Here is a 20,732-nt window from a genome sequence, read left to right as displayed (position 1 = left end):
GCCCTTTGCAAAATCAGGACCTTAATACGTGTATCATTGAAAATTGTGAATAACTTGTGAATTTGACTTTTTTTAAGCTGTAGTCTCATATCATGCAAGTACCAGTGTTTTGTAAAAGTTTACAGCACCTACTAAATGCTCCTAAATGTACTTATACACAATATTACATAATGGACTGAAGACTTACTGAAGATGCATATATCTCTACTTTCTTAGAATGTGTGTCTCTGCTTCAGTTTTTTAATATCCCCCTTTTTTTTTCTTCAGGACAAAAAGTGACTATCCATGACCAAACAGAAATTAACCTGGTCTCTTTTCGTCGTACAATTTATCTTGCTATTCAGTCAAGGTAAAATGCAGTATAATTTATACCAAAAAAAGTGTGTGGTCCTCTAGAAATTAATGCATTTGTATTGAATTTGTTGAATACAGAGTTGTTAATAGCTTTATCATTATCTTACAGTCTTATAAACAAATTGAAGAGATGTTTTAAAGTGGGGTGGGCAAACTTTTTGGCCCAAGAGTCCCATCTGGGTATGGAAATTGTATGGCGGGCCATGAATGCGCATGAAATTGGGGGTTGGAATGCGAGAGGGGTGAGGGCTCTGGGGTGGGGCCAGAAATTAAGAGTTTGGGGTGTGGGAAGGGGGTCAGGACTGGGGCAGACAGTTGGGGTGCGGGGAGGTGGGGAGGGTTCTGGGGTGGGGCTGAGGCTGGGGGGCTAGGGGTGCAGGAGGGTGCTCTGGGCTGGAACCAAGGGGCTCAGAGGGTGGGGGGGGATGAGGCCTAGGGCAGGGGGTTGGGGCTCAGGAGAGGGTTAAGGGTGCAGGCTCCAGGTGGCGCTTGGAGGGGGTCAATGGGAGCTGTGGGGGCGGTGCTTGGGGCAGGGGCATCGTACAGAGCCCCCGGCTGCCCCTACCCGTGGGAGCCAGAGGGGGACATGACGCTGCTTCCGTGAGCCATGCGGAGCCACAGCATGGAACCGAGCAAGCCCCGGCCCCCACTTCCCAGCGGGAGCTTGAGTGCTGGATTAAAACATCTGAAGGGCCGAATGTGGCCCCCTGGCCGTAGTTTGGCCACCCCTGGGCTAGATGAACCATTGGTCTCACCCAGAATGGCCATTCTTAAATTCTTAATTTAGAGACGATTTAGTACATTACAGTTCTAAACTTCCTTTTTGGGTGAAGACTTTTAAAATGTTACACTAGATCATGCTTCTGTTTTATGGAGCACTGGTATAGTCAGGGCAGATTGTGGGTACGGGGAAGCAGTACTTTTCCAGACTCTGCCCACAAAATAAGCTTCTCCCATGTGAATCTCCAGTCTTACAGCAAATTGTGTAAATATGCAAAATATAATAGCATGTGTTGCTTGGCTCCCTTCCGTTGTTTCTTGAACATGCCATGAGCTCCTTGGGCTTGGCTTTTTCATGAGAGTTAAAAAAGGTAGTATCTGCCAAATGCTAGCCTCTTGTGGTACCAAAATGAGTCATCGCTCAAAGTAAATTGTACAGATGTAGAAGCAGCAAAGAATCCTGTGGCACCTTATAGACTAACAGACGTCTATAAGGTGCCCGAAGAAGTGGGTATTCACCCACGAAAGCTCATGCTGCAAAACGTCTGTTAGTCTATAAGGTGCCACAGGATTCTTTGCTGCTTCTACAGAACCAGACTAACACGGCTACCCCTCTGATACTTGTACAGATGTGTGATCCTCTCTCTTCTTTCCTACATGAGGAATGAAATAGTGAACAGTAATTTATTACTGGGCAGCTGAGTTAACACTTTACAGACATGAATGGAGGCAGTTCATACCTCTCAGAACTATTGTTCCAAGCTCTCTTCAGACTCTCCTCAGTACTTGTCTACGATACACAGTTTTATTGTCAAAAGTCAGCAGAGCCATGAAATTGATAGCTGTCTCCAGAGCCAGGCTTCTGCCTGGTCTCTGCTCCAAGCTGGGCTGCCATCCAGGCTCTTGACTTGGGCTGCTGCCTGGGCTCTCCACAGGGAGCCCTGATGCCTCCCGGGGTCACAGCTCCCCACTGGGAGCACAGCAGCCTACCAGACTCTGGGCGCGGATCTCCCCAACAGAGGCAAGAAAGCCCAGGCGACTTCCCCCCGCTCCGAGCTGGGTGTGGAAAGGCAAGAAGGCCTGGGGGGCAGCTGGGCTCCCGGAGGGGAACTGTGTGGTGTTGAGAGCCCTGGCTCTCAGTCACCACACTGCCCCTCTTCAGTTGGTGGAAGTTCTACTGGTGAGTACGCGCATCACCGACAGAAGGAGGGTAGTGTGGACATCAGCCACCACTGTAATTAGTGCAGTGGCTGTAAGTCGACCTAATGTAGGCCAACTTATCTTTGTAGCATAGATATAGCCTCATTGTCAGTTACTTGGCAGTTTTAGAATTTCTTCACAACATAACAGCATAACAGTAACAGCATTTTTTAAATGAAAACTGAGATACAAAAGATCAGATAGCAACTTCAGAAAAGTATATGGGCATGGGTATAGAGGTTACATTTTGGTATTTTACAGGAGTTAGTCAGAATGAGCTAACATATTAGTTTTGTTACTAGACTTTGTGTATTTTCATTTAGTATGATGTAATAGTAATGACTCATATAAAAGAGTCATCTTGTTTTTAGTCTGTCTGCAGATTTATTGATTTTGGATTCACTTTTGGATACAAAACTGTTAAATAGCAGAATGCTATTTGGAAATATGTTAGCTTAAGCTTGAAAACTTTTTAAGGAAAGCTGTTGAACACAGTGCTTTTAATGAGTAATTAAAGTGTGGTGAAAGGAGAATTTATTCAGTCTTCTTTAAAATGCAGATCATAGTCTTGATTTAGACAGCTTTCCCCCTATTGTTTCATTTGTCATCATACTTCAAATACTGATTTCCTCAACTCCCCTTATGTTTGGAAGGAGCTGAAACTAGCATTGCTAGGGCATTTTAACAACAACAAGTTCAATTACTTCATACTTTTGTCTTGCTAAAACACTTTGTACGTTTTACATCATTGATATCAGCATAATTCTGTATGTTTTTAACATAATGTGTACTCAAGGGGAATACAAAACTATTTTTTCTTTGCAGCTTAGACTTTGAAGAATGTGCCCACAAATTGTTGAAGATGGACTTTCCTGACAGTCAAACTGTAAGTAAGCCTTGCTTTTTATTCCTTTTCTGTTTCTCAGGGGAGGATGACGTGGGGAGGGAGTATAATTTGAACATTAACATTTTAACAAAATTAATATTCACGTTATATACACCTACAATGCAATCATGTTGCTTATAAAATGGAATTAACTGCCATTACGGCTATTATTTCTCAATGATCATTATGTAATTTTTATGACAAATACCATGACGTTTGATTTTGGGGGGAGGGGAGGGGAGGGGGTTGTTTTTTCTTTCTCAGTTAGCAGTTAGCAGCTAAGTTAAGCTGCGTAGCTGGGTGGCCGCCCCGCCAGCTATCAAGTGCCGTGCACTTCAGGTGTCCCTCCCCCCCCACTGCCATGTTGCTCCTGCCCTCTGCCTTGGAGCCTCTGGCCAGCTGCTCCCGGGAGCCTCCCACTTGCTGTGTGGAGCGGTGGGCGGGGAGGGGGAAATGCTGATGTCAAGGTGTCCCCCCCACCCTGTACCCCATCTCCACATAGTGTGGGAGGGAACACAACAGGGCTCAGGATGGGCTTCAGACTGCTGACTGCTGATCTACTTCAAGGTGCAGTGTGTCTCTCTCTGTCACACTCCCCTTCTAACACATACTTGTGGTGGTGTTGCTACTTGATACTACTTTCAAAGTGGGTTTTAGTTTTTTGACTGGTCTATGCATTTCATAATTTTTATTTCTCTCTTATGCTTAAATTTAATTATTTTGAGTAGTGAGTTCTAAAATGCCTAACCTGTCCTGGCTGGAGTAATTATCCCTATGGTAGTTTTTTAAAATATATACATTATATCTAGGTTTTTTTGTTACTTCTGGTGATGCACATTACCTCGCTATGGTGCACGTAACAAAATTCATTCCACACATGGATAGAAAAAATTAGAGGGAACACTGGTTAGCAGTTTAGACAGTTGGGTGAAATTCCTTCTTTTCAATATACATTTTTAATGATAAAGTGATGTCATTCTGTTTATAAAAATGTTTGTTATACAAGCTGTTGAAATGTCATTTGCCACAAATGACAAAACTACTGCTATAGAACAGCTACAACTTAGAGGCCAGAGAATGTCGCTGAAGGAAGATTTTTTAGTAGGTTTCTAGATAGCTATTGATTTTATCTGTGTCAGCTAGAAATTCAACACGATAGCTTCAAAAGATGGAATTGCACCCTGTTTTTATGGGGATGCTTTAAAAAAAAGTTTTGTTGTTTTCACAGTCTTGTTTGAACAATATGTACTGTATTAAGCAATCCTCTCCAAGTATGGCTGTTCTGGTGTAAGCTTGAAGAGTGTCTGTTTGTCTGCAGATAGTACATCTAAAATCCATTTGACTGCTATGTTTTCTGAAAAGGAAATTGCTGTTTGACTATGACTTAAACCAGACCCTGAAGCGGTGGGCAGGATCTAAATAGCCATATAATTTCCAAGACAGGTATTTAGGCAGTGGTGAGATTGTTCCTCTTTCATGCATTGATCTTCAAAGTCACAATTCTAATACCTAAGCTAAGGCTCACTTATCTATTGATTATTGACAGTCTCTTTTATTTTAAACAAAATGTGATCCAGAGATGCATGAAGCTCATGTTTATCAATGCAACAGTTAGTGCAGGTGAAGTTGATATGATATAAATATCTTTTCTCTGGACAAAAAGGAACTGTTGACGCCCTTTTGGAAAACTTTTATAAATATTGTAATTAGAAATTATTTTTGCTATTTACTATGTTTTCTTATTAAGGTTATTTGCAGATAAATAGGAGACTAAGAGGTTATCCGATTCTGCTGTGTATTTCCCTATCTGAAGCTCTAAGTCATTTTGTAGGAAATGATTCAGCAGTGAATGAATGTGGTGATAAGCAGTAGAGGATTATGATTTCCAGGGATTTCAAGAGGCATAACCAGGAATCTTGTCAGGCAAATCAGTTTAGTTATTAAGAACAAATCCAGAAAATACAGTCTACAGTACAGTGTGTACTTTTATACCACTCTCATTAGGTGACTGCCCCAAGGTTCACAACCATTTCTCCAAGTTTGCATCACCAAACAACTCCATACAACCATCAACCACCTGCAAATGGTCCAGGTACCAGCAGCACCCTCTCATAAGAGTCTATTTACAAAAAAAAAACCCTACAACACTCATAAGGCCGTGCAGCATGGCTACTGAGGATGTTCTTCAGGCATAGTAGCTGCTTGTTTAAATCACAGTTGTGTATTGGGGTGTCTAAGTTAGGGTATCCAAAGCACCCATACCATCTCCTCCACATGAGGACACTGTATCAGGGTATCCTGATTTCCCTAACCCTACTCCTAAATTGCCAAAGATGCAATATGTGTATGATGGCCAAGTGAGTAGAAAACTTCACTGAGCAAATGCAGAATCTAAGATTTCATCTTTTTTAAAAGCACCTGTCTAGTCTGCATTGATGTGAAAATTATATTTTGAGTTGAAATCATCACAGTGCTGAATTCCCAATCAGTAGGCAGCGTCAGTGCATTTGCTCCTGCCCTGAGCCTCCACAGCCTGAAACAAAGCAAAAGCAAATTTTGTCAGTTTTTGCTGTTCTTCTGCAGGCAACAGTAAAGCTGAAGAGATTCAGGTCAGGTTCATTCTGCCGAAGTTTGGGGAAACTTTGAGTAATAGCAGAAGCAGGCTCGGAGACTGTTTACTGGGGAAGACGACTCAAAATATGAATGATGGGAGAAGGGTACAATAGTGGAAAATGCTCCCCATTCAGCATCCAGAAAGATGGGAAGGAGGTGAAGTAGAGAGAACTTCATATCCTCACAGTTGCCAGGAAGTTCTGAAGTGTGGGGAGGAAGACTAAAGGAGAATACCCCTTCTCCATCCCAGAAGCCAGACTCGTTGTTTGACGGGACTCCATCTTTCATATCAGGCTCTGCTAGTACAGTGGTTCCCAAACTTTTTATTAAGGTGATCCACCAAATGCATTTTGTCTTTTTTTTTTTTTTTTTTAAATGATCCATCATACACACACACCCCACCACCACCACCACCTTACACCCTGCCCTGGGATTACAACCCTAACCCCAGCCTGGAGGGGTGGTGGTTGGGTTTGGAGAGTAAGCCCACCCAGCACTCATCTTGCAGCAGCAGTTCTTATCCTTTGAGGCTGGACCTGGTTCCCCACACCGGGCATTGCAACCTGGTATATGAGTTTGCAGCACCACTCATATTTGGCTAGTAGGGATGGCTGGGCCAAATCTGAATGGCGCAGTGACCTCATACAGCAGGTTGCAGTGGGAGTGAGAAGTCAGGTCCAGCCCTATAGGACAGGAGCTGCAGGGTGAATGCAGGACGGGGCTCACTTTCAAGGCCCCCCCACTTTGGACCCTGCCCTCCGCACCAGGATGGGAGGTGTGTATGTTTGGCCGGGCCAGGACCCGTTGTGGCAGGAGTTCTCAAACTGGGGGGTCAGGACCCCTCAGGGGGTCACGAGGTTATTATATGGGGGGGTCGTGAGCTGTCAATCTCCACCCCAAACCCTGCTTGGCCTTCAGCATTTATAATGGTGTTAAATATATATATATTAAAAAAGTGTTTTATAAGGGGGGGGTCGCACTAAGAGACTTGCTATGTGAAAGGGGTCACAAGTAAAAAAGTTTGAGAACCAGTGTGTTATGGGTTAATCTGGCCCTGGATGTGGTTGGCAATCTAGAATCTTCCCACGACCCACCATTTGGGAAACACTAGGCTAACAGACATTACAGTTTGCAGCTCCAAGCAAGACACAGGGAGCAACACCTTGTTAGGAATCCCAAATGTTCCCCTTTTCCAGCTGCTGGAATGGGACAGCATTTGGTTTCCCTGCATATTGCTCCCGAACAGTATCGCTGATTGTTTTGTTTGTTTCATTAAGTGGATAGTAGGTTTAATCTTTTAGCTATGGGGTGTCTGGTAAAATTTCCAAACGCTGTAGGTATGAGTGGGGGAAGAGAGAGATTGTACTAAATCGTACTTGACTTTCTTTTAATGCATGTCTACAGAGCAAAGAAAATCCCCAGGACTGTGGGACCCTCCCACCCCACAGAGTCCTAGAGGCCAGGCTCCAGCCTGAGCCCAGAAGCCTACACAGCAGGGAAACAGCCTTGCAGCCTGAGTCCCGTGAGCCTGAGTTGGCTAGCACAGGCCAGCCATGGGTGTCTAGTAGCTGTGTAGACATAATCTTAGAGATTGGTTTTAAGAAAACAAAAGTGAGACAGAAAATACATAGAGAGGTGGAGAGCACAATGCACGGAAAGTGAAAGAAAGATGAAGATGAGAGATTAAATAAGAAAAAACACACTGAAGACAAATTGGAAAAAGATCTGCCATGATTTACAATAGAAATAATATAGAAAGAGTTAAGACAGCAAAGGAAAGAAGATCTATAATAAGTGGAGTTGGTTGAATAGTACTTGGCAAATATATTATTCAGTCAATTTACTGCTATCAGTTAAATAACTTATTCAGTTACTACTTTTTTGTGGTTTTCAACCAGCTCTATAGTTGGTCAAATACTACTCAGAAAAAATGTATTTAGATGTACTGTAGAATTGATTTATTTTGCAGTTCAATATGGGATACAATATAACAGTACAAAACTTGTTTATGCTTTTCAGTGTAGGGGGAATGGCTTTGGAACAGTGACCTTTTCGGGGAGTCTTGTGGTACAAGTGGTGTTTGCATGTATGAATTTTAAACCAAGTCTAGTAGGCTGAAAAATCAGGCTAGTAGGTATCAGGTAACTTTTTGTTTGTTTGTTTTTTAAGTTCTGGTTATTGCCACTTGTGGGCTCAGTAGTGAATGTTTTAGCCGTTTGGACTTGACATGCATGGTAGGGAGAGATTTTGAATCTTTTCACTGAATCCTCAGGATTCCCTTGATAAACTTGGCATGATATTTTCATTGAAAATTACATTATTTCACAGAAGAAATAATTAAGATAAACTAAGTAGTTTTCAGAGTTGCATAGTACTTAAACAACATAGAGGTGCTAAACAAGGAGTTTATCTGAATAGATGGTTGCAGGATTGGGGCCAAAATGTAGGCAGGTATTGTGTAGGTTTATCACATAATTCTGCCAACATCCGTTTTTGCACTGCTAAATAACATTCTTCTCAGTTGCATTATGTAGCAGTACAACATACTATAAATTCAAAATGCAGTTTTTGTCAATTACTGTTTATTAATTATAGGTCTGAGTTGTTCAGGAGTTCAGCAAGCAGGTTGAATTCTAAGCTAATTGCTCTGGAATTTAAAAGCAAGTTATTACAGAGAAAATGGCATTTAAAGGGACAAAATAGTCCAGGAAGCCTATCAGCAGAATAAATGCATGACAGACCAAGAGGCAGTGCAATAATTGTGCCAGCACAAGAGCCTGCAGTTTACCAAGAAGCCAGATGCTGCTGAAAGACTATTCTCCACAGCTTTGCTCAACAAATACCTAAAGAAGTTAAAGTTCTGCATGGTCTCCCTGGCCTCCATTATCCCCTCCCTGGATCTGGGAGACTGGTATGCCGCCCTCGACTTGAAGGACGCATATTTTCGTATAGCAATCTTCCAAGGACACGGACGCTCCCTACGCTTCACGGTGGGATCCGACCCCTACCAGTTTGCTGTCCTCCCTTTCGGCCTAGTGACAGTATAGAAGGTGTTTACCAAGTGCGTGGCGGTGGTCGCAGCTTACCTCAGGCTTCGGGGTATGCACATCTACCTGTATCTTGATGACTTGCTGGTCAAAGGTTGCTCCAGGTCCCAAGTCCAAAGGGATGTCACAGTGCTACAGGTCACATGCCGGTCCCTGGGCCTGTTGGTGAACGACAAGAAGTCAACGTTGGTTCCGGTGCAGAAGATAGTTCATCGGAGCGGTGCTCTACTCCACCTGCGCCAGAGCTTTCCTGCCACAGGAGAGGTTCCAGACAATGGTGGACATCATTGCGGGAGTCTCCGCATTCCTTCTAACCATGGCCTGGGTATGTCTGCGTTTGCTGGGCCACATGGCAGCATGTACTTATGTCATCCACCATGCAACGCTCAGGATGTGACCTTTGCCACTGTGGCTGGCGACAGTCTTTTCCCAGTCCAGAGATCACCTGGACAAAGTTGTTACCATCCCACTGGGGATACTTACCTCCCTGCAGTGGTGGACCGACCCCAAGGCCCTCCTGGAAGGAGTTCCATTCGACAGCCCACACCACTCAGTTGAAATGATATTGGACGCTTCAGACATCGGCTGGGGAGCACATCTAGGTGAGCTACAGACCCAAGGGACATGGTCTCCGGGGGAGATGATGTTGCACATAAATGTCAAGGAGCTCAGAGCAGTACGTTTGGCCTGTGGGGTCTTCCTACCACATCTGTCAGGCAAGGTGGTGAGAGTGTTGATGGACAGTACAGCCTCAGTGTTCTACAGCAACAGGCAAAGGGGAGCACGCTCGTTGGCTCTGTGTCAAGAGGCTCTCCGATTGTGGGATTTCTGCATCAAGCATGCAATCCACTGGAGGCCTGTCACCTCCCCGCCTCAGCGGGTCCTTTTTCCTCTCACCATGAGTGGTCACTCCATCCGGAGGTAGCCTGATTGCTCTTTTAGAGGGTCTGGGCAAGGACTCTCTCTCCGAAGCTTTCCTCCTGTCATGGTCAGGGTGGTCTGATGTATGCATTTCCGACAATCCCACTCATCAGCAGAATCCTGTCAAAGATGAAGAGAAAGAAGCCCCAAGTCATCATGACCGCCCCAGCGTGGCCGCGCCAGCATTGGTTCGGCACGCTGATGGACCTGGCGGAGACCGCTCCCTGGCTCCTTCCCAACCAACCAGATCTGATTTCGCAAGATCACGGGAGCCTCCTATACCCCAACCTCGCCTCCCTCCACCTCATGGTGTGGATGCTGCGTGGTTGAACCCGGAGGAGCGGACCTGCTCTTAATGAGGTCCAGCGGACGAGGTTCTCCCACTGGGCATCTGAGGGTAGCATCTCTCCGTTGTGGCCTCCTTACAATCTATCTTACATTACCTGCTTCATCTTAAGAACCAGGGGCTGACCCTCTCTTTCATCAGGATGCACCTTGCGGCCATCTCCGCTTTCCACCTGCCGATCCTAGGTCAGACAGTGTTCTTGCACAACATGTTGGTGAGATTCCTGAAGAGGCCTCAAGAGACCTTTCCCGCCAGTCCAGGCTCCTGTCCCACAGTGGGATCTTAACTTGGTTCTTTCTAGGCTCACGGGCCTGCCCTTTGAGCCTATGGCATCCTGCTCCCTTTCCCACCTGTCATAGAAGGTCGCTTTCCTTGTGGCAGTAACATCAGTGAGACCAGTGTCGGAGATTGGAGCCGCCATATACAGTGTTCTTTAAGGACTAAGTTCAACTGCATCCCCATTCAGCCTTTCTGCCAAAAGTGGTGTCTTCCTTCTATGTCAACCAGGACATCTTCCTCACGGTGTTTTGTCCCAAGCCGCACAGTGAGGAAAGGAGGCTACATACCCTGGACGTCAGACGTGCCCTGGCATTTTACCTGGAGCATACCAAGCCCTTCCACAGGTCGACCCAGCTCTTCGTCGCGACAGCAGACAGGATGAAAGGCCTTCCGGTGTCCTCACAGAGTATTTCCAACTGGATCACCTCCTGCATCTGGACCTGTTATGAGCTGGCACAGGTCCCACTGCCGCCAATTGTGAGGTCCCATTCGACCAGAGCTCAGGCATCCTCGGCAGCCTTCCTGGCGCATGTTCCCATCCAGGACATTTGCAGAGCCGTGACATGGTCTTTGGTTCACACGTTCATGGCACATTATGCCCTCACGCAGCAGGCCAGAGATGATGCTGGGTTCGGCAGAGCTGTGTTGCAATCTACACATCCTTGAACTCCTACCCGCCTCCGTTGGGGCTGCTTGGGAGTCACTTAATATGGAATGGAAATGAGCAAGCAAGCGAAGAAGAAAAGACAGTTACCTGTTCCATAACCGGTGTTCTTCGAGATGTGTTGCTTATGTCCATTCCATGACTCGCCCTCCTTCCCCACTGTCAGAGTTTCCGGCAAGAAGGAACTGAAGGTGGGGGGAGCTGGCAGCACCCCTTATACCACAGCATGTGTCTGCCACTCCAGAGGGCGCCAGAGCTGGTCTTCTACGGATACCACTGAGGGGAAAAACTTCTGGCACCGGTGCATGTGGCGAGTACACGCATCTAATATGGACTGGACATGAGCAACACGTCTCGAAAAACACCAGTTACGAAACCGGTAACTGTCTTTTTCTTCTCCTTAGCCCCAGTTGTCTTTTTCTGATTGGTTTTTCTATAGCGGGGGTTCTCAGCAGCCTTTTTCTTTGAGTCCCCTCCACCCCCCATATGGTATAAAAACTTCACAGCCCACAGTAGCTGTTTTTCTGCATATCCAGTAAATTAAGAGCCAGGGCCAGTGTTAGGGGGTAGCAAGCAGGGCTATTGCTCAGGACCCTGCAAAGCTAAGTTGCTCAGGCTTCAGCTTCAGCCCCATGCGGTGGGGCTTGAGCTATGGGTTTCTGCCCTGGGCCCTAGCCTAACGCAGCCCTACTCTCTGACTGACTTTGGTGGCCCCCCTGAAACCTACTCGTGGACCTCTGGCTAAGAACTTCTGCTCTGTAGGATAGAGGTGGAAATGGAGCAGGCATTTTGGAGAGTGCACCTTTTTCTGAGTCGTCTTATCTTTCAACCACCTAGACACAGGGACACTTCCAAGTAGAGTGACTTTTCCATGGGTACGTCTATACTTACCTGCCGGGTCGACGCGTAGCGTTCGACTTCTTGGAGTTCAAATTATCGCGTCTAATCTAGACGCGATAGTTCGAACTCCGAACGCGCTGCCGTCGACTCCGGAACTCCACCACCGCGAACGGCGGTGGCGGAGTTGACGGGGGAGCCGCGGACTTCGATCCCGCAGCGTCTGGACGGGTGAGTACTTCGAACTAAGGTAGTTCGAGTTCAGCTACGCTATTCGCGTAGCTGAACTTGCGTACCTTAGTTCGATCCCCCCCCCCCCCTTAGTGTAGACCAGGCCCATGATACAAAATCACATCTGGAGCTAAAGGTCTTCACAAAAATAAGTGATTCACTTCACATGTGGGACTCGAGAACTCTTAATACTTTTGAAATACTTGGTTACATTGTGATTGGAAAGGTGTTTTTATTCTGTCATTTAAATGTTGATTACAGTCACTTTTGCATGCAATTTGTGCATTAGTATGTAAAAACCTTTGAGCTATATGGTATATACATTGTCTGTAAAAAAATAAAATTCACTGGCTTTTTAAAGCAAATGATGGACTTAAAAGTGCAGGCTGTTGGTGTCATAGGCATTATCAGAAGTGTTATGAGCAAAGAAACTAGTGAAGTAACCTTTAAAGCTATAATTGAAGTTAAAATTGCTATGTGAACTTGTCACATCTCTCTAAAAATTAATTTAATCATTTCAAAGTTTGTTAATTTTTAATCTAGAAGACAGTTACTCTAGACCTAACCTCAACTTGTTTTGATAACACTAGCAAGAATGTCTTTGTGGGTAAATCTATTTTCATGCATGTGGTTATTCAAGATAGTCTCCTAGAAATCATTGTAATATTTAATTAAAATGTTAAAATATTTAATTACTGTAAACCTCAAGGGATATCAGTGTTGTAATTGCATTTAATATGAGGAAAAAGTAATTGGTTTTGCAAGTCGTGCTGACTTTATTAGCAATGGCATCAGCACTTTGCCCTGTTTTATTGTTTGAAAACTGATTACAGCATTACTGTAAAACAGGAGTGTAATATAAAAAAGTTAATATGCATTTTAATATATCAAGCTAACACAATGTGACTACATTGAAAAAAATGGCCTTAAACAGATTTGTAAGTTAACTTTTTTGGTACAGTATTTGCCGAATGTTATTTGTTTAACACTGAATAGATGTCTTTATTTTTATTTTATTATTTTTGTTAGCTTGTTTTGTGTATTTGAGCTGTGTAATGGGCAAAAATGTTTCTTTTAGGATTTCACGATAGAAGGAATGGAGTGCATGGGAGTACATTACAACAGATTTAATATAGGAGTTACCAAATTTAAAGTATAAATGTGTTTAGACTTTTTTAATTGTAGTTATATTAAATATATTTATTCTCTATTGATTGGGGGAAAATTTTGTTCTGACGTCTCAGTTTTGAGGAAATAACTATAAACGTGTGTTCCGTTTTTTCTAAGATTTCTAATTAGTCTAAAGAGACAAATATATTTAAACTAATTGCTAAAGAGGTATGACTGACAGTCTAATTAATTGTAACTTTTAGCGTGCAATCTTTTTTGTTTTAACAAGTCTGACAAGTCATCTTGTTAAAATGCTATGATGTGATCTAAACAGCTAGACAGATCCTTCATAACAACATTTAGATCAGACATCTCCAAAAATCTACAAAGTTGGCATTTTAAAACATAATGTATTTGGGAACTACTATCATAATTTTTTTTTAGTTTTGTTAATGAAAATAAAATAATGTTATCTAAATTTTATGAAGTGCAGTGTTGTTAAATGTACTATCCATTTATATGAAAATGTTTGCTTCTGTTGTCTTAATATTAATTATTCTTTATAAATGGTTTTTAAGCTGCTGCCGCGGGGCAGATTGTGGACCCGTTTACACAATTCTGCAAGGGAGTAAGGAGGTGTAAGGTGCTCCCATACCTCTGTATGTCAGCTACCCAGATAGCAATGCAGAGAGGAAAGAAGCTATATCCCCATTTCCCCCATCTCACTTCTGCACAAGTGTACCTTTCCCAGTGGAGCTGGAAACTGGAAAGCAGATTGTGACTCAAGCTGTGTACACTACCACTTCTGTCGATATAATTTATGTCGTTCAGGGGCACCTATGTCAGCGCAACATAAATTATGCTGACATACGCACCGGTGTGGACAGCACTATGTCTACGGGAGAGCTTCTCCCACCAACACAGCTACTGTTGCTCATTGGGGAGGGACTAATTATGTTGGCAGGAGAGCTCTCTCCCGTCGCCATAGAGCAGCTGTACTAGAGATCTTAGAGCTGCGCAGCTGAAAGCTCTCTAGCATAGACCTAGTCTCAGAGTCATGATCTGGTCTGCTCCAAGGGGCAATGCAACAGAGCGCTCCCCTTGTTAGGGCTTGTGGCAAATTCATGATTGAGTCTTATAGTTTGATATAGCTTTTCTTGGTGTACAGTAATTAAAATGTAAGAAATTTCTGATTTGAGGTGAGGGTAGTCCAGATAAAAAAAAAATTGCATGTTTCAAAGTGATTTTATCTGTAAGGTAACTTAACTTACACTTGTTAATCAATTATTCTTCTAAATTATTTTACTTGTAAAATTCTTCAAGAATTCCTTCATCTTTCAATGATGACAGAAAGTTCTATATAGCAGAATAGAAGGTGCATAAAAATATCTAAACTGGGACTGTCAAGTAGTGTCATTTTTAAAAAAGCCATATACTATATTTTGACAGTTAAACATACAAGAATTAGAGAAACAAATGTACTTTTCAGCATTTATGTGGTGTCTTTTTAGTTTTAATGAACTAGCCCAGATCTTATATTTGGGTTTTTGGCATTGAGAAGAAATTTAACAAAAGAAAAAGCAAAAACACCCAAACCTATTTTAATTGATGGGGGTTTTTTTAGTTTTTATTTTGTGTTCCTGTTGGGCCTTACTAAAACTTAACTTTGGTATCTGAATTATTCTACAGTCCCTTAATTGTAATACAAGAAGGGAATAATTTTAGCCGTTGTTTGGATTAAATTTGTGGTTTAGAGTAGACATGAATGTGAGAGTAATTTAGGCCTCAATCCTGCGAAGATTTTGGGATGGTCTATATTTGAAAGTTATAGCAGCAGCATTGGGGGTGTAAAAAAAACACACCCCTGACTAACATAGCTCTGCTGATATGAATGCTTCCTTTCCCCTTCCATCCCCCACCCCCACAGATGTAGCTATATCAACAGAAGAGGGCTTCTGTCAGTGTAGCTAATGTAGTTTGTGGAGGTGGTCTTCCAACACTGGCAGAAAAAACCCTTTTGTCAGTTAGGCTGCATCTACATTATGGGGTTATGCCAGCGTAGTCTCTATAGGGTAAATGTACCCATTCACACATGCTTAACTTTGCACAGGAGTAGTCCTAAAGAAGTCACTACTCACAAATGTAAAGTTAAGCACATGCATAAATCTCTCTGTAGAATCAACACCTTACGTTCTGATCTTGAGACCACAGAGCATTCTCAACTGCCATTTACTCAAGGAATTTCACATTTATGCTTGGCTTTATAACTCACTTTCTATGACACCTTTATGCAATAAGAAAAGGATCAGTGCTTTAAAAGTGATTTCCCTTTTTACAACCCATTGTCTTTTTAATCTTGCAGTTAAATCGTAATGTTGAATTTGTGATGACATTTCTTTAGTAAAACTACAGGATTATAACTTCCCTACAGATCTGGGCAGGTGGAGAAGTTTGGATAGAGAAAGTTACTAGCCAAGCCCCAAATACCTTCCAAAATAGTGAAAATACAGAAAACTACTGAAATTGACCCCTCCGACCTTTCTTTAGAAAAAAATTAAGTTCTTGTTTCAAAGATGGCATCCATGCGAAAATCATTCTTTAATATTTTTGCATTTATGGAGTTGATTTCTACTACTACAGAGAATTTATGTAGAGGAATTTTTGTGTTATCTTAAAACAGAAAGAACTCTGCAACATGATCCTTGACTGCTGTGCTCAACAAAGAACATATGAGAAATTCTTTGGTTTACTGGCAGGGGTGAGTTCCACTTTCAGACTTCAAATTTTACATCAAGAAACATACGCTTTGTGTAATATGGCAGTAAAAGTTTTCATATAAGCATCTGATATTTTATGATAAATACGTCAATTACGTGTGGCTCTTTTGTTCTGAAGTTGGTTATATCAGCTGAGGCAGTTGGATTATCCATTAGATGATAATAAGCATTCACAGTAAATGCAGAATGGGAGCACACTTTTTCCCTGTTTTTTCTTTAATGTTCCTATCTTGTAGAAGGATGGTCCAGTGGCCAATGCATAGCAGTAACAGTAATGGCACTACATAAGTGCAAAGTACTATGTTTTGTTATAATTTTCTTGCAGGAGCAGGAAAGATGGTATTTTGGAGTTCTCCGTTGTTTCTCCACTTCATTAAGGTTGTTTAGTTAGCTAATTTAGCAAATTAGGATGACTTTGCTCATTCCTGCACCACTCTGTCACTAAAAGAAACAAATCAGGGTTTTTTTCTTCATGTCTGTGTGTATGTAAAATTGGTTATAACTTTTGTTACAATTACTTAAGTAGCCGTTTTTCTTTTACTCCACCTGTAATCTCAGTATAGCTGACTCTAATAAAGATTACATAAGTAAAACTTTTGATGTCCTTACAAGGTTACTTACAATACATAAGTTTCATTAATTTCTAGACTATCAGATTTCAGAAGATGTTACTGCTGATGTAGCTGTGCACAAAGGACCATATTTCCTTTTCCTATTAGTCACCTAGTACTAACAATTACCTTATAATTTGCAAGTAACTGGTTATAAGAAAGCACTTGGTTCCATAATAATCCTGGATGTTGAAATTTACAGTACTTTATTACAGATTGCCATTGAAAAATATTTCAACGTTCAGGATTATTATGGAACCAAGTGTGTTCTTTTTATTAATTTGAATTGCTGTTTCTGCCTGAAATGTCTTGACAATAACTGTGCTCCCTTCTATTTCTCTAGTTTCAAATAAACTTGCAATGATGCAATTAAAAATATTATGGCCTGTGGTATTGTATTAAGGGGTCCCACCAGGTGAGACTATTAGAAACCACATGTTGCAAGGTAGAAGAAATTACCTTATCTAGTAACATGTCAGATTTGGTAATTATTGTTTCATAATGCAAGATTAGTTTCCTCTGAGAAACTGCTGGAGGTAATAAATATTCCATTTAAAGGTATTTTTTTCTTTCCTTTTAAAAGGAAAGACTTGTATAAAATGTTTAGTTCTAAGTGTATTTTTGTTTAATGTTCTATTTAATCTGGTTATTTCAGCGTTTCTGCATGTTAAAAAAAGAATACATGGAATCCTTTGAAGCTATTTTCAAAGAACAGTATGATACTATCCACCGTTTGGAAACAAACAAATTGAGAAATGTAGCCAAGATGTTTGCTCATCTTCTGTACACAGATTCACTTCCCTGGAGTGTAAGTAGAAAAGGGCTTTGTCCTAGCTTCTTTCTTCAATAGTTTGTCTGTGGTGCTCAGAAATAAATTACAATATATCATGCTTTGTGTCAGGGATACCTTTTTAAGTCTAGTTTTTTAAAGCCTACTAAGACTGTCTGATTTAAAAAAAAAGGCAAAATGTTATTTTAATTACTTTTCTTATGAACTATATTGCTATAGTGTTGGGATGAAAGATGCTATTTTATGTATGGGCCAAAGGATGAGCTTGAGCTTCTAAAAATAAAAATAGAACCGGGTGTATGTATTTAACCTGTGTTTTTTCTTAACATTTTCAGGTCCTTGAATGTATAATATTGAGTGAAGAAACTACTACATCGTCAAGTAGAATTTTTGTCAAAATATTCTTCCAGGAACTTAGTGAATATATGGGACTTCCTAATCTTAATGCAAGATTAAAGGATGAGTAAGTTGAATTTTTACTCTTTAGCGTTGTCCTTTGAATGCTTTCACCCTGTAAAAATACATACAGACTCTCCATTTGCAAGTGAAAGTTTACTAAATGAAAATACAAAACAAATTATGGCCCCAATTCTGTAAAGACAAGTGTGTGCACATTGATGTCGATGTACGTGCTGTGACTAGTCAAAGTTAAACATGCATAAATAGTTGCAGAATCAGGGCCTATATCTTCTTGGTTTTGTTCCACTGCTATTTCAATGTGAATAGTAACTTTCCGAGCTGAAGGACATGTATTTGTATACATTAGCATCATTCCTGAAGGGTGTGGGGCAGAATAGTCTTTTTTTTTTTTTTTTTTTTGCAGAGCCTGAAATATTAACTTTGTATTTTTATAAGATTAATTGCTTAATTTTAAGCACAACAAAAGTAAAACATTCTCGTGTGTGTGTGTTCCAGTACTTACACAACAGTGAGGATCCTTCCAATTGGTCAGGTTATTTCTTGAGGATCTAAGGCTTACTCCTTTTCAGGAGCTATGCTCCTGTATGATGGTAAATGAAACAGGCACTCAAAACTCATTGAAGCCCAAACTTTGACCTACTTTAGGACCCAATTCAATGGAATTTCTACATGGAGAGCTGCTACAGAATCAGAATCTTAAAGTTGTCATAATCTGACAGGGAAAGGCCATCTCTTTTTATAAAACCACCAAGGCTTATGAAGAAATTTAAAATTCTGCTAAAGGAACACTTACTTTGCTGGACCCACAAAAGCATTGCTTTTTCATCCATTGCAGTGTCCACAAAAAGCAATGCATGAACAAAGACTGTTTTTGTCCTGTGGGATTCCTATGATGTATTTTTCAACAAATGCATGTAGAAATTAAGAATAGTCTGCTGCATGAGGCTTAACTTCAATGTTTTGTTTTTATCAGAACATTGCAACCTTTTTTTGAAGGATTATTGCCTCGGGACAACCCAAGAAACACTCGATTTGCCATCAATTTTTTCACTTCCATTGGTCTTGGAGGACTAACGTAAGAAATCTTTTTTTGGTCTTAATCCTGATTTGACATTGTTTGACTTTCTGTTTAAGGATTGAGATTTGTTTTTTGTTGCTAATTAGGGATGAATTACGGGAACATCTGAAAAATGCACCAAAGATGATCATGACACAGAAACAAGATGTTGAGTCATCAGATAGCTCATCATCTTCCTCAGAGTCTGACTCCTCTGATTCCAATTCTGACAGCAGTAATAGTAGCTCGGGATCATCTAGTGGCAGTGACTCCTCTTCTAGCAGTGGCCATAGCAGTGACTCAGGTATTAAACAACATCTCTCCTTTAGCTCATTCTCTCTTTACTGTGTGCACTGATATACTTACCACAAGGAAACAGCTATAGTTGATATTTAATTATTTATTGCTAAATCTGCACTTTAAAAATTCCTATCCGTAATTTTGATAAAATTCTGGAAATCTTAGAAAAGAAATTGCTTTCAGTCCATACAAGGTGACAGGTTTCAGAGGGGAGGCCTGATAGTCTGTATTAGCCAAAACAACAAGAAGTCCTTGTGGCACCTTAGAGACTAACCAATTTATTTGGGCATAAGATTTTGTGGGCTAAAACCTGATGAAGTGGGTTTTAGCCCATGAAAGCTTATGCCCAAATAAATTGGTTAGTCTCTAAGGTGCCACAAGGACTCCTCGTTGTTTTTTAAATCCATAGTAATTTTAATTATAGAAGTTATAACTGTTGAGAGTCTGTTTCCAGAGAGTGAAAAATGTGTTTTTGAGGAACGTATTGTATTGTGTGCTGTTTCCTTAAACTGATATGTCCATTGCATGAAGTTAATATTCAAATTTAATCTAAGACTTCCTGATACTTGTTTATAAATAATGGCCAAGCATCAGTGTCTATTTGGTAGGATTATCAGTGAACTGTAAAGGTTAACACACCTGATTTTTTTATTATTATTATTTTAGTACAGGCCTGTCTCATGGCTCTGTCCATTGGATTCCAATCCTTTTTTCTTTCTTTCTTCCCTGTAACCACAGTTGTGCTGTTTCATGTGTCAAACAAGGGATTGCTCAGTTCTCTGCAATTCATTTAGCTTCTTATGCAGGGTCTGGGTTTCTGAATCCACTTCCCATTCCTATTGCTCAGAAGCAGTATGGTGCGCTGTTATAATAACCAAGGCTCCTGTCCCTTGAGAATTCTCAAAGAAAGATGAAACTTTGGCTGACAATTTATGCAAGAATTTCATGTATTATAATTAGTATTTTTAATAAGATCATCTTGCTGATGTAAAATCTGCTTTTTGACAAGTATAATAAACATTGTTAAGCTAAAATATATCTGCTATTCTAATTTAGAGCATTTAGTCTTATATAGTGTGGTGGGAGAGCAGATGATAGCACAGCATGAACTTCTGTAGTTAGGAAGCTTGCTGATTCAAAGTTTAATTTGATTTATTATGATTTTAGTAGCAAAAATACTAATAAAACAAGTATATAAGCAGTATGAATTACACATGTATTAGAAATGCATTTTTGTTTTCTGTTGCAAGCTTACTTTACAAAGTCTGAATTGATTGTGTATCACTATAAAGCTATTGCATTAATGACGACAAAGCACTAGTGGAGGGCACAGTTTAACCAGGTCAGAGAGGCGTAAGTTCAGCAAAGAGCCAGATGGCTTCTGCATAGACAGCTGCAGCTTGGCTGAGCTGCTTGATAGGAACCAGAGAGGTAAGTCCTTAGTGAAAAAACAACTGATTCTGCAGTCTGTCAATGTGAGCATGCTTTTTTGTAAAAGGACACACACTTGTACTATTTTGTCCTTTTTCCATTCAGAAACAGATAAATGTGTGCATTTTGATAATCTCT

The 20,732-nt window shown here is 41.2% G+C and overlaps 1 protein-coding gene across 4 annotated transcripts in view; it reads left to right on the top strand.

Moving 5' to 3' along the window:
* CWC22 (CWC22 spliceosome associated protein homolog) overlaps positions 1–20,732 on the top strand; it is a 47,812-nt gene that overhangs the window by 22,611 nt on the left and 4,469 nt on the right. For all 4 annotated transcript variants that reach the window (XM_045033060.1, XM_045033057.1, XM_045033058.1 and 1 more), the window contains exons 13-19: positions 268–349; positions 3,100–3,160; positions 15,889–15,966; positions 17,252–17,404; positions 17,722–17,849; positions 18,780–18,881; positions 18,971–19,167. In XM_045033060.1, coding sequence (XP_044888995.1) covers positions 268–349; positions 3,100–3,160; positions 15,889–15,966; positions 17,252–17,404; positions 17,722–17,849; positions 18,780–18,881; positions 18,971–19,167 — 801 coding nt within the window. The remainder of the gene's footprint in view (positions 1–267; positions 350–3,099; positions 3,161–15,888; positions 15,967–17,251; positions 17,405–17,721; positions 17,850–18,779; positions 18,882–18,970; positions 19,168–20,732) is intronic.

This window comes from Mauremys mutica, chromosome 10 (assembly GCF_020497125.1).
Source record: "Mauremys mutica isolate MM-2020 ecotype Southern chromosome 10, ASM2049712v1, whole genome shotgun sequence".
NCBI lineage: Eukaryota > Metazoa > Chordata > Testudines > Geoemydidae > Mauremys > Mauremys mutica.
Note: the sequence above shows the minus strand (reverse complement) of the source record. Positions and strands in the feature narration are given on the sequence as shown.